This window comes from Aotus nancymaae, unplaced genomic scaffold (genome assembly GCF_030222135.1).
Source record: "Aotus nancymaae isolate 86718 unplaced genomic scaffold, 86718_ANA_hifiasm-v0.15.2.pri h1tg000011l, whole genome shotgun sequence".
Classification (NCBI taxonomy): domain Eukaryota; kingdom Metazoa; phylum Chordata; class Mammalia; order Primates; family Aotidae; genus Aotus; species Aotus nancymaae.
Window position 1 is genome coordinate 41497712 of NW_026988422.1, and position 12451 is coordinate 41510162.

The following is a 12451-nucleotide window of genomic DNA, read 5'->3' on the forward strand; positions in this document are numbered from 1 at the left end:
GCAACCTTTGCCTCCCGGATTGAAGTGATTCTCCTGCCTCAGCCTCCGGAGTAGCTGGGATTACAGGCATGCACCACCCCGCATGGCTAATTTTGTATTTTTAGTAGAGATGGGGTTTCTCCATGTTGATCAGGCTGGTCTCGAACTCTCAACCTCAGGCAATCGCCCGCCTCAGCCTCCCAAAGTGCTGGGATTACAGGTGTGAGCCACCGCTCCCGGCCTCATTTTTATCTTTTAATCTGTTAGTGTGGTAAATTGCAAGGTCGGTTTTCTGATATTAAACCAATTGTGCATTCCTTTTTGGATTTTTTTTTTTTTTTTTAAGACAGAATTTCTCTCTTGTTGCCCAGCCTGGCTCAATCTCGGCTCACCACAACCTTTACCTCCCAGGTTCAAGTGATTTTCCTGCCTCAGCCTCCCTAGTAGCTGGGATTACAGGCATGAGCCACCATGACTGGCTAATGTTGTATTTTAGTAGAGATGGCGTTTCTCCATGTTGGACAGGCTGGTCTCAAACTCCTGACCTGAGGTGATCCGCCCACCTCAGCCTCCCAAAGTCCTGGGATTACAGGTGCGAGCCACCACGCCAGGCCTTTTTTCTTTTTTTAAAGAGATGGGGTCTCACTATGTTGCCAAGGCTGGAGGACGGTAGCTGTTCACAGTTGCCATCATAGTGCACACAGTCTGAACTCTTGGGTTCCAGAGATCCTCCTGCCTCAGCCTCCCAAGTAACTGGCACTGCAGGCACAATGCCCCATATCTGCCCAACCACTTTTGCATTTCTGAAATAAAACCACTTGACTGTGATATATTTTCCTTTTTTACAAATTGCTGGATTCTTTTTGCTGATATTTATTTGGGATTTTTATATTTTTAAGAATGGCATGTAATCTTTCCTTGGTGTGTGTGTGTGTGTATGTGTGTCTCCGAGGTGGTTGCAAGAAAGGGAGTTAAATTTTTATCTCCCATGGTGGGAAGACAGACATTTTAATAGCAAAAAGTAGAAAAATAGCTGGCTTAGTGGCTCATGCTTATAATCCCAGCACCAGCACTTTGGGAGGCAGAGGCAGGTGGATCCCTCGAGTCCAGGAGTATGAGACCAACCTGGGCATCATAGCAAAACCCCATCTCTAAACAAATTAGCCAGGCATACTGGCACATGACTGTGGTCCCAGCTACTAGTGGGGCTGAGGCACAAGAATCGTTTGAGCCAGAGAGGCAGAGGTTACAGTGAGCTGAGATGGTGCCCCTGCACTCCAGCCTCAGCCACAGAGTGAGACCCTGTCTCAAAAATAAATAAATTATATTCAATAAAACTATAAAAATTGAAAACTAGCAATACAAATAAGTTATCTATGTTAACAAGGTAAATGCAAAAGTAATCAGCTAAAAGCAAAAGTGGTTGCTTTGGGGATGGAGGAAATTAGGGTGCAAGGAGCTGCTAATTTTTTTTTTTTTGAGATGAAGTCTCAGCTCTGTTGCCAGGCTGGAGTGCGGTGGCACGATCTCGGCTCAATGTAACCTCCACTTCCCAGGTTCAAGTGATTCTCTTGCCTCAGTCTCCCAAGTAGCTGGGACTACAGGCACACGCCACCACGCCCAGCTAATTTTTATATATTTTTTAGTACAGACAGGGTTTCACCATGTTGGCCAGGATGGTCTCCATCTTTTGACCTTGTGATCTGCCTGCCTTGGCCTCCCAAAGTGCTGGGATTGCTGGCGTGAGCCACCACACCCAGCCGGAGCTGCTAATTTAAAAACAGCAACTTAGCCTTATGTAATCAGCTCCTTATACTGGTACATGAAAGCTAAAATTAAAACTGTTATTTGTGAACAGGAGGTAAGTAAAACCAGAAGAGTGGAAAAGCATACTGAGAAAATGATCAAGAACAAGAGGAGAGGATCAGAGATTAGATCCTAGAACATCATCTTACTTACCTTAGTAGCTGATTGAATTCAGATACTAAAAAATAAGCAGGCTTTTATTTCAGTTGGAATTTCAGATTCACTGTGAAGTACTGTTCCCTAATTTGGCTTTTGTTATGTATGACCAAAGCACCTAAAACATCTTCCAGTTACGTGTTTACTTATTGCTAAAACCAAGAACATTGATCCTGTTTATGTGTATTGTATTAATTTAGTGTTGTGGTGGAAATGCTAATATGGTTGAGTCAAAATGTCTAGCTATTCTTTTTTGAAATCTGCAGTTGCATTTTTTTCTTACCCAAGGATGAGGTTCTAAAGTTAATACATAAAGTGAAAATCAAATATAGTTATAGGAAGGCAGGAACTGAGACTAGTTGAAGAAACTTCACATTATGCCTCTTAGTTCATATTCTTTCCAGGGCAGATACTCACTGAGTGAAATTTAAAGCATTATCAACTACACTAATAAGATGTTATTTTCATGTCTCAAATTTTTTGGCCGGGTGCGGTGGCTCACCCCTGTAATCTCAGCACTTTGGGAGGCTGAGGTGGGTGGATCACCTGAGGTTAGGAGTTCCAGACCAGCCTGGACAACAAGGTGAAACCTCTTCTCTACTGAAAATACAAAAACTAGCTAGGCATGGTGGTGTGCGTCTGTAATCCCTGCTATTCGGGAGGCTGAGGTGGGAGAATTGCGTGAGCCCAGGAGGTGGAGGTTGCAGTGAGCCAAGATCGTGCCATTGCACTACAGCCTGGGTGACAGAGGAGACTCCGTCTCAAAAAAATAATAATAATTTTTTTTTTTGCTGAGTGCTTAAAGTTGACTTTTCCTCGGATAAATATACATATGATGCAAATGCACTGTATTTAGATATCTAATTCAGATGTCCCCAGCCCCCCGGGCCTCAGAACAGTACAGGTCCACTGACTGGGTGGCACAGCAGTAGGTCAGCAGCAGGCGAGCATTAGTGCCTGAGCTCCGGCCTCTGTTGGATAGCAGTCGCATTAGATTCTCACAGGAGCACAAACCCAATTGTGAACTGCGCACACAAGAGATCTAGTCTGTGGGCTCCTTATGAGAGTCTAATGCCTGATGACCTGAGGTGGAACAGTTTCATCCCGAAACCATCCCCCACCACACCCTCATGGTCTGTGGAAAAATAGTCTTCCACAAAACCGGTCCCTGGTTCAGGAAAGGTTGGGGACCACTGACCTAATTGCCGTCCTTTTTGGGAGTGGATTATTAGATAATATGCAAACTCTTAGAAGCTAGGCCAAATTTTTATTTGAACCAGTAAAGTCCCTATCATCCTGATCAAAGTTAGTCACTGATTTTATTTTGAGTATGAACATTTTCCAGCAATATTAATTATAATAGTGCTTTAAACTCCTTAAAATGAATCATGTTTTATATCCTCATAAGTATAGTTTTTTCCTTCCCATTTTTGGTCTTCTCTCAGAAAGTAACCCTGAAGTCACCAACTGTATTCTTTTTTTTTTTTTTGAGACAGAGTCTTGGTCTCTCGTCAGGCACCAAGTGCCAGGTGCCAGGCTGGAGTACAGTGGCGCGATCTTGGCTCACTGCAACCTCCGCCTCCCGGGTTCAAGCAATTCTCCTGCCTCAGCCTCCCGAGTAGCTGGGACTACAGGTGTGTGCCACCACGACCAGCTAATTTTTATATTTTTTTAGTAGAGACAGGGTTTCACCATGACCAACTGCACTCTTTAATCTCTTCATAGCTTGTAGTTGCTCTTCCTTTTTTCTCACTTTTTCTTATATTGTATATTTGTTACAGAAGAGTTTTCTTCAAAAATGGATGGGGTGTCTTCAGAGGCTGGTGAAGAAAGGTAAGTTCATTTAATGCAGCTAAAAATGTTATATTCTATTAGAGAAAGATATTTTTCTAACTAGTAAGCCCTGTCCATAATTTCTGAGATCTTTTTCCATTGTGTTGCAAGAAAAAGAAGTAGATGTCCATCCTGGTCAGCATGGTGAAACCCCCGTCTCTACTAAAAATACAAAAATTAGCTGCATGTGATGGCACGAGGGAGGCTGAGGCAGGAGAATCCCTTGAACCTGAGAGGTGGAGTTGCAGTAAGCCAAGATCGTGCCACTGCACTCCAGCCTGGCAATAGAGAAAGACTCCCTCTCAAAAAAAAGAAAAGAAGTAGATGTTATAGACTCATAGCTCCCCTTGCCATTGCCATATCTTTGTATAAACTCATCTACTCTGAGCACGGTGGCTTATGCCTGTAATCCCAGCACTTTGAGAGGCTTAGGTGGGAGGATATCTTAAGCCCAGTAATTTGAGACCAGCCTGGGCAACATACTCCATCTCTACAAAAAATAAAAAAAAAAATTTTTAACCCCCCGACTCCCCCCAAAAAATAAAATTTTAAAAATGGAGGGCTTTTGGCTTTACCAGCCAGAGAGGGTGTTTGGCTTTGCCCAGGAAAGAATTCATAGGCCAGCAAGTGGTGCCATACAGTACTTTTATTGAAGTGTTAGTGTAAAGCAGCAGCACAGGTAAAGCTCCTTGCAGAGCAGAGCTACCCTATACACAGTGCTCAGAGGCAGTTCTGCACTCATTTATACCCACTTTTAACTATATGCAAATTAAGGGGTGTTTTATGCAGAAATTTTTAGAGTGAGGGTGGTCACTTCCAGGTTGTCAGGTCATTGCCGTGGAAAGGGCAGGTGACTGCTGGGTTTTTGCTGTAGCAGTGGTAAACTGACAAGGCACACTGGTGGGTGTGTCTTGTGGGGAGGTGCTTCTGCCCCAGACCTGTTTAGCTAGTCCTCAATTTGGTCCTGTGTCCTAGCCCCACCTTGGAGTCAAGTTCTGCCTCCTACCTCAAGAGTCTGTCTCAAAAATCATCGTTATCATCTCATCTAAAGTCAAATCTGAGAGGGACTTTAGACACTACCTCCCATCTCTTCATGTAAGGATGAGAAAATTGAGGACTAGGAAGATAAAATGATTTGTCTAAAATTGCCATTACAATCTGATGGCTTGTTTGCAGCTTGCAGTCATAAGTTGTTGGCTTACACATAGTATTTTTTGGTCGTTTTTTAAGAGACTGTGTCTTGCGCAAGCTAGATTTGGACTCCTGGGCTCAAGTGATTCTCCCACAGCCTCCTGAATAGCTGGAACTATAGATGTGGGCAACCGTGGCTGGCTTTGGCCTACACACGTTTTTTAGTTTTTGAATTAGTTGCCAAAATTTCAAAATCTTAAAATTTTGTACAATTGGGTTTTCAGCTTCTCTTGAAAAATCATGCGTGGCATCACTGGGCTCCTATTCTTGTTTGGCAGCAACTAACCACGGCAGAGCAATGACTGACCTTTAGGTGAGAGAGAAATTCTCTAGGTCATTATAATCTCACACTACCTATTTTTCTTACTCCTAAAAAATTATCTGTTTATTAGCCTCATAGGCATTTGAATTTTCAAAACCTGGTCTGAAAATCATAGCAGTAAAACCAAAACTAGAGCCCATTTATCTTCTTCTTATACCTCTATAAATATGGTAAATTATGTCATACTGATTATTATTCAGGAGATAGTCTTGTAATACATAATATGTATTTTAAAACACTGAATTCCTAACTAAATTTAAAGTCTTGTAATACAAATTTTGCTTGCTGGAGTGCTAAGTGAAAGTGGTGACCAGTTTGAAAGCATGTAAGGGGTGCTGTGATGATGGCTTTGGGAATTCAGTTTTTTATCAATGTGTGTTTAAGTTGTTTTTTCCTTTTTCAGTGACAATATAGAGAGACCTGTTAGAAGACAGCATTCCTCAGTAAGACTTACTTGAATTAATAATTATCAGTTTTTATTTAATAATAACTATATATCATGGTAGTTTTGACTGTGTCTTCGCCATCCTACCCTAACTGGCTTCCTGTTGCTCTCTGGATAAAGACTCAAATATTTAACATGGTTATACAATTCTGTAAACATACTAAAATTCATACTTTATGAATTTTTTTAGTAATTTTATGAATTTTATGGTATATAAGTTATACTTCATTAAAGCTTTAAAATTTTAATATGTTTAACCTGTTGTACAAAGCTGTTGCAGGAGACAAAAATCCAACCCAAACTGCTTTTATTTTTTGATACAGAGTCTTGCTCTGTCACCCATATTGGAGTGCAGTGGCACAGTCTCGGCTCACTGTAACCTCCACCTCCTGGGTTCAAGCAATTCTCGTGTTTCAGCCACCCAAGTAGATGGAATTACAAGCATGCACCACTACACATGGCTAATTTTTGTATTTTTAGAAGATATGGGGTTTCACCCTGTTGCCTAGGCTGTTCTCTAACTCCGGGCCTCAAGTGATCCTCCCACCTCAGCCTCCCAAAGTGCTGGGATTACAGGCGTGAACTACTGCGCCCAGCCCAAACTGCTTTAAGCACAAGATGTATTGGGTTATGATACTAAAAAATCCAAAGAAGGGATGGCTTTAGGCACAACTTACTGACCAGCAGTTCCAACAATGACAACAGTACTAGGATTTCCTTTGTCTTTTTCTACTCTTAGTGCTTTCTCTGGGTAATCTTCGGCAGATAGATTCTTTTCCCGTAATTACTGTGGTATGTTTAGCTCTCTTACTTCCAGGCTTAAGTCCTATGTGAAGAATAGTGAGTATCTTTCTGCAGACAGAAATGATTCGGAACTGAATCACGTTAGCTCGATTATCTTGATGTGGGTCAAGTCCTCATTCCTGAACCAATCATCATTGACAAGAGAATATCAGATTGTTCTAGATAGGGCTATGTGTTTTACCCTAGAGTTGGTGTGGAGTTCACTCAGACCACATGGGATGAGAGTGGGTAAAATAATAGGGGAGGATGGGCAGGTAGAAGGGAATAGATGTCTATTACTTAAATTTGCCACACAGTATACCATTGAGCAGAATAAATATGAGGAGTTTCAGAGGTTTTTATGAAAATTTTAGCTTTCTATCTATAATTTGAAATAAACTGATTCTTAATGCATATGCCAGATTTTTTTTTTTTAATAATTCTAATTGTTAACCTAGATTTTGAAACCCCCAAGAAGTCCTCTTCAGGACCTCAGAGGTGGGAATGAAACAGTTCAGGTAAGTGTCTAGTACAAATATTTGATAGATGACTATTTTCAGTGATACTTGTAAGTCAGGAACTTTATTAGCTATATGAAGAGGCAATATCATAAATGATTACAAGTTGAATGTGTAAGCATCCCATGGCTTTTAGGTTAAAATCCAAACACTTCAATATACTGGCATTCATTATTTTTCTTTTTTCTTTTTTCTTTTTCTAGAAATGGTATCTCCCTCTGTTACCCAGGTTGGAGTGCAATGACATGATCATAACTCCTTGCAGCCTTGAATTCCTGGGTCAACCAATCTTCCCCTCATCAGCCTCCTGAGTGGCTGGGACTACGGCGAATGCTACCATACCTGGCTATTTATTTATTTATTTATTTAGAGATAGAGTCTCATTCTGTTGCCCAGACTGTAGTGCAATGGTGTGATCATGGCTTACTACAACCTCCTCCTCCTGGGCTCAAGAGATCCTCCCACCTCAACCTCCTGAGTAGCTGGGACTAAAGGAATGTGCCACCATGCTTGGCTAATTTTTGTATTTTTTTTTAGAGACGGGTTTTGCCATGTTGTCCATGCTGATCTTGAACTCCTGGGCTCAAGCAATCCACCCACCTTGGTCTTCCAAAGTGTTGGGATTACAGGCATGAGCCACTGTGCCCAGCCCTTTAAAACAGTTTTTTTTTTTTTAGTGCAGAGAGGGTCTTGCTATGTTGACCAGGCTGGTTTTGAACTTCTGGGCTCAAATGATCCTGCCTAGGCCTCCCGAAGTATGGGTATTACAGGCATGAGCCACTGTGCTGAGCCTTTCTTTTTTCATGTCAGATGTATGATATGCCAACATTGTAACAAAATTTGAGGAAAGCACATCTCACACATGCATGTGAAAACCCTATAATCACACTTATGAACTATAAGAAGATCAGTTTTCTTTTTTTTAGTAAGAAATATATTAGTCTCTGTTAGTCCCAGTGTTTTTCCCATGTCAGTATTAAAATTGTCTTGTTAAGCTTAAGGCTACTACCTGTAGTGTCTCCTGGGGCCTTAACCAGGTACACTGCTTTGATGCAGAGGTGATACCATTCCTGATTCTTTATCACAATAAGACTTATGGTCAGGTATTCAGAATTAACCCAGTACAATTCTCTGTGGATTTTGTTTGTTTCTGTCTTTTGTTTTATTAGTATTATTTCATGTTTTTACTTAACGGCAAGCTTAGGCCGGGCGCAGTGGCTCACGCCTGTAATCCCAGCACTTTGGGAGGCCGAGGCAGGTGGATCATGAGGTCAGGAGTTCGAGACCAGCCTGGCCAACATGGTGAAACCCCATCTCTACTAAAAACACAAAAAAATTAGGCGGGCGTGGTGGCAGGTGCCTGTAATCCCAGTTAATCGGAAGGCTGAGGTGGAGAATCACTTGAGTCCGGGAGGCGGAAGTTGCAGTAAGCCAAGTGCACTCCAGCCTGGGCAACAGTGAGACTCTGTATCAAAAAAAAAAAACAGCAAGTTAATCCTTAATGTCTTTTGGCGTTTGTGTGTGGTATTTATGTGAGTAGAAATGTTTGCTCTTGTTAAGGAGGGTGGGGAAGTAAAGTAGAAATACTATATTCTAATGAAAAGATGCTCAACATCATTGGCCATTAGGAAAATACAAATCAAAACCACAATGAGATACCACCTCAATACCACCTCACTACTACCCATTAGGACAGCTAAAATAAAAAACAGATGGCCAGGCACGGTGGCTCACACCTGTAATCCCAGCATTTGGGGATGCCTAGGCAGGCGGATCATGAGGTTAGGAGATTGAGACCAGCCTGACCAACGTGGTGAAACCCTGTCTCTACTAAAAATACAAAAATTAGCCAGGCGCAGTGGTGCACACCTGTAATCCTAGCTACTTAGGAGGCTGAGGCAGGAGAATTGCTTGAACCCGGGAAGCAGAGGTTGTAGTGACCCAACATCACACCAGTGCACTCTAGCCTGGGTGACAGAGTGAGACTCCCTCTCAGAAAGAAAAAAAAGACAGACAACGACAAGTGTTGATGAGGATGCAGAGAAATTGGAACCCTTGTGCTCTGTTGGTGAGCATATAAAATGGTACAGCTGCTATTGAAAACAGTATGGCAATTCTCAAAAAAATTGGAAATAGAAGTACCATATGATCCAACAATTCCACTTCTGGATATATATCCAAAAGAATTGAAAGGAAGGTTTCAAAGAGATATTTGTACACCCATGTTCATAGCAGCATTAATCACAGTAGCCAAAAGGTGGAAATAACTCAAGTGCCCATTGATGGATGAATGGATAAACAAAATGTGGTAATATATACATAAAGTGAAATATTATTCAGCCTTGAAAAAAAGAAGGAAATTCTGACACATAGTACAACATGTGAAGAAGTAATTCAGAATAAGACTTGATCTCTGGCCAGGGGCAGTTTCTCACTTTGGGAGGCCGAGGTGGGAGGATCACTTGAGGTCAGTTCGAGACCAGCCTGGCCCACATGGTGAAACCCTGTCTCTACTAAAAATACAAAAAATTAGTTGGGTATGGTGGCGTACTCCTGTAATCCCAGCTACTTGGGAGGTTGAGACATGAGAATTGCTTGAACTGGGGAAGCAGAGGTTGCATTGAGCTGAGATTGAGTTCTTGCACTCCAGCCTGGGCGACAGAACAAAACTCTGTCTCAAGGCGAAAAAAAAAAGAAGACTTGATCTCTGTCTATAGTACTCTGAGATGTAATTCATAGTCATTTTTCTAAGACTTATAGCATATATTCTCTGCCCTTAGGAATCCAATGCTTTGAGAAATAAGAAAAACTCACGTCGAGTCAGCTTTGCAGATACTATAAAGTAAGTTGAAAGCAAAAGTAACTAAAATATTACAGGTACTGCTAGTATTTTATGTATCAAACCAAATGTATTGGTACTGACTAGATTAATTGTTTAGATTAAACATTAGTTGTTATTTAAAAGGTTATTCAATATTATGTTTAAAAGAGAAACAATGAAAAAATTCCCTCTAAAGTCAGGAACAAAACAATGATATTCAGCTGTTGTTTAACATTGTACTAGGGGCCAGGTGTGGTGGCTCACGTCTATTATCCCAGCACTTTGAGAGGTCGAAGCCAGAGGATTGCTTGAGGCCAATGGTTTGAGGCCAGCCGGAGCAACTTAGCAAGATCCCATCTCTGCCAAAAAAATAAAAATTAGCCAGGCATGGTGGCTTGCGCCTGTAGTTCCAGATATTCGGGAGGCTGAGGCCAGAGGATTGCTTCAGCTTAGGAGTTCCAGGCTGCAGTGAGCCATAATAGTGTCATTGCACTACAACCTGGGCAAGAGTGAGACCCTGTCTCAAAAAAGGAAAAAGAATAGCTTCTATATAGTGAGTGATACTTCATATTAGCAGAATTAGAATTAACTGGTCAGATTCAAGGCAGGTGTCAAATGCTCAACAAAGCTTCTTCTTATTCATCCCAGTGAAAAGGGATCCTTTCTTGTGGAGTCCATGCTACCGTACTTTAACTGTTAATAACAAAAGCCAGTGAAATAATGTTTATAATCACTCTTCCACCTCTGTACTTATAGTGGAAGCCCTTTGAGTCAAGGATCATGTGTTTGTATCCCAGACTCTAGTATAGTACCAGGTATATAGTGAGTGCTTAATAAATACTTGTTGAATTAAATTAATATTTTAGGTTATTGAAAGAGAAAAAATAATTACTAAGTCAGAGCTCATTTAAAAACTATAACCTCTACAGTAACAAATGGCTCAGAATATTAGTTAAAAATTAAAAAATAGGGCCGGGCGCAGTGGCTCACACCTGTAATCCCAGCACTTTGGGAGGCTGAGGCGGGTGGATCACGAGGTCAGGAGGTCAAGACCAGCCTGGCCAAGATGTTAAAACCCCATCTCTACTAAAAATAGAAAAATTAGCTGGGCACGATGACACAGGCCTGTAATCCCAGCTACTCAGGAGGCTGAGGCAAGAGAATCACTTGAACCTGGGAGGCAGAGGTTGCAGTGAGCCGAGATCGCGCCATTGCACTCCAATCTGGGTGACAGAGTGAGACTCCGTCTCAAAAAAAAAAAAAAAAAAAAAAAAATTAAAAAATAAGGCCAGAGGCGGTGGCTCACGCCTGTAATCCCAGCACTTTGGAAGGCCGAGGCAGGCGGATCACGAGGTCAAGAGATCAAAACCATTCTGGCCAACATGGTGAAACCCTGTCTCTACTAAAAATACAAAAATTAGCTGGGCGTGGTGCGCCTGTAGTCCCAGCTACTTGGGAAGCTGAGGCAGAAGAATTGCTTGAACCTGGGAGGCGGAGGTTGCAGTGAGCCAAGATCCTGCCACTGTACTCCAGCCTGGCACCTGGCGACAGAGCAAGACTCTGTCTCAAAAAAATTAATTAATTAATTAATTAAGTAAATTATAACAGCCTTATCTCTACTAAAAATAAAAAAAATGAGCCAGGTATGTTGGTGAGGCTACTTGGGAGGTAGAGGTGGGATGATCGCTTTAGCCTGGGAGATTGAGGCTATAGTGAGCTGTGATTGCACCATTGCAGTCTAGCCTGGGCAACAAAGCGAGACCCTGTTTAAAAACAAAAACAAAACTATGATAGATTTTATTGTAGTAAACTAATTTTGGCATTTGAAATATTAAGAGTGTATGGTATAGCAAAGAGGCAGCTAAAATCAAAGTATTATCTTTACCTATAAATAAGTGTTAATTTATAGTCTGTGTTGAGTCGGTGGCTCAAGCCTGTAATCCCAGCACTTTGGGAGGCCGAGACAGGCAGATCACAAGATCAGGAGTTCGAGACCAGCCTGGCCAACATGGGGAAACCCCATCTTACTAAAAAAAAATATAAAACTTAGCGGGACATGGTTGCGTGCACCTGTAATCCCAGCTACTTGGGAGGCTGAAGTAGGAAAATTGTTTGAACCTAGGAGGAGGAGGTTGCAGTGAGCCCAAATCATGCCACTGCACTCCACCCTGACTGACAGAGCAAGACTCTGTCTCAAAAAAAAAAGATTACAAATTGCAGGTTTTCAATAATCTTTATTTTCTTTTCTAGGGTATTCCAGACAGAGTCTCATATGGAAATAGTGAGAAAGTCAGAAATGGCAGGTAAGTGTGTTACTGTAATTCCTGCTAAATCTTCTTTCTTTAAAATTTTGCTGTGGCTATCTAACCAGATAACTGTTACAACTTATTGTCTATCTTATTGCTTAAAAAGTACATATGATGGGCCACGCATAGTGGTGAACACCTGTGGTCCCAACACTTTGGGAGGTTGAGGTGGGAGGATCGCTTGAGCCCAGGAGTTCAAGACCAACCTGGACAACATGGTGAAACCCCACCTCTACAAAAAATAAAAAATTAGCCAGGTGTGGTGATACATGCCTGTGGTCCCAGCTACTT

General features: G+C 41.7%; 1 protein-coding gene and 1 non-coding gene across 3 annotated transcripts in view; one reads left to right on the forward strand and one right to left on the reverse strand.

Annotated features, from left to right (window-relative positions):
* Nucleotides 1-12451, forward strand: part of KNL1 (kinetochore scaffold 1) — a 71329-nt gene that overhangs the window by 6138 nt on the left and 52740 nt on the right. For both annotated transcript variants that reach the window (XM_064374852.1, XM_064374853.1), the window contains exons 2-6: nucleotides 3723-3774; nucleotides 5691-5730; nucleotides 6974-7033; nucleotides 9814-9875; nucleotides 12105-12157. In XM_064374852.1, the coding sequence (XP_064230922.1) occupies nucleotides 3740-3774; nucleotides 5691-5730; nucleotides 6974-7033; nucleotides 9814-9875; nucleotides 12105-12157 (250 nt within the window). In that variant the 5' untranslated portion in view covers nucleotides 3723-3739. The remainder of the gene's footprint in view (nucleotides 1-3722; nucleotides 3775-5690; nucleotides 5731-6973; nucleotides 7034-9813; nucleotides 9876-12104; nucleotides 12158-12451) is intronic.
* On the reverse strand, nucleotides 7838-7941 carry LOC135274492 (small nucleolar RNA U13). Its single transcript, XR_010342314.1, has one exon. It is a non-coding gene; the product is annotated as a small nucleolar RNA U13 (small nucleolar RNA).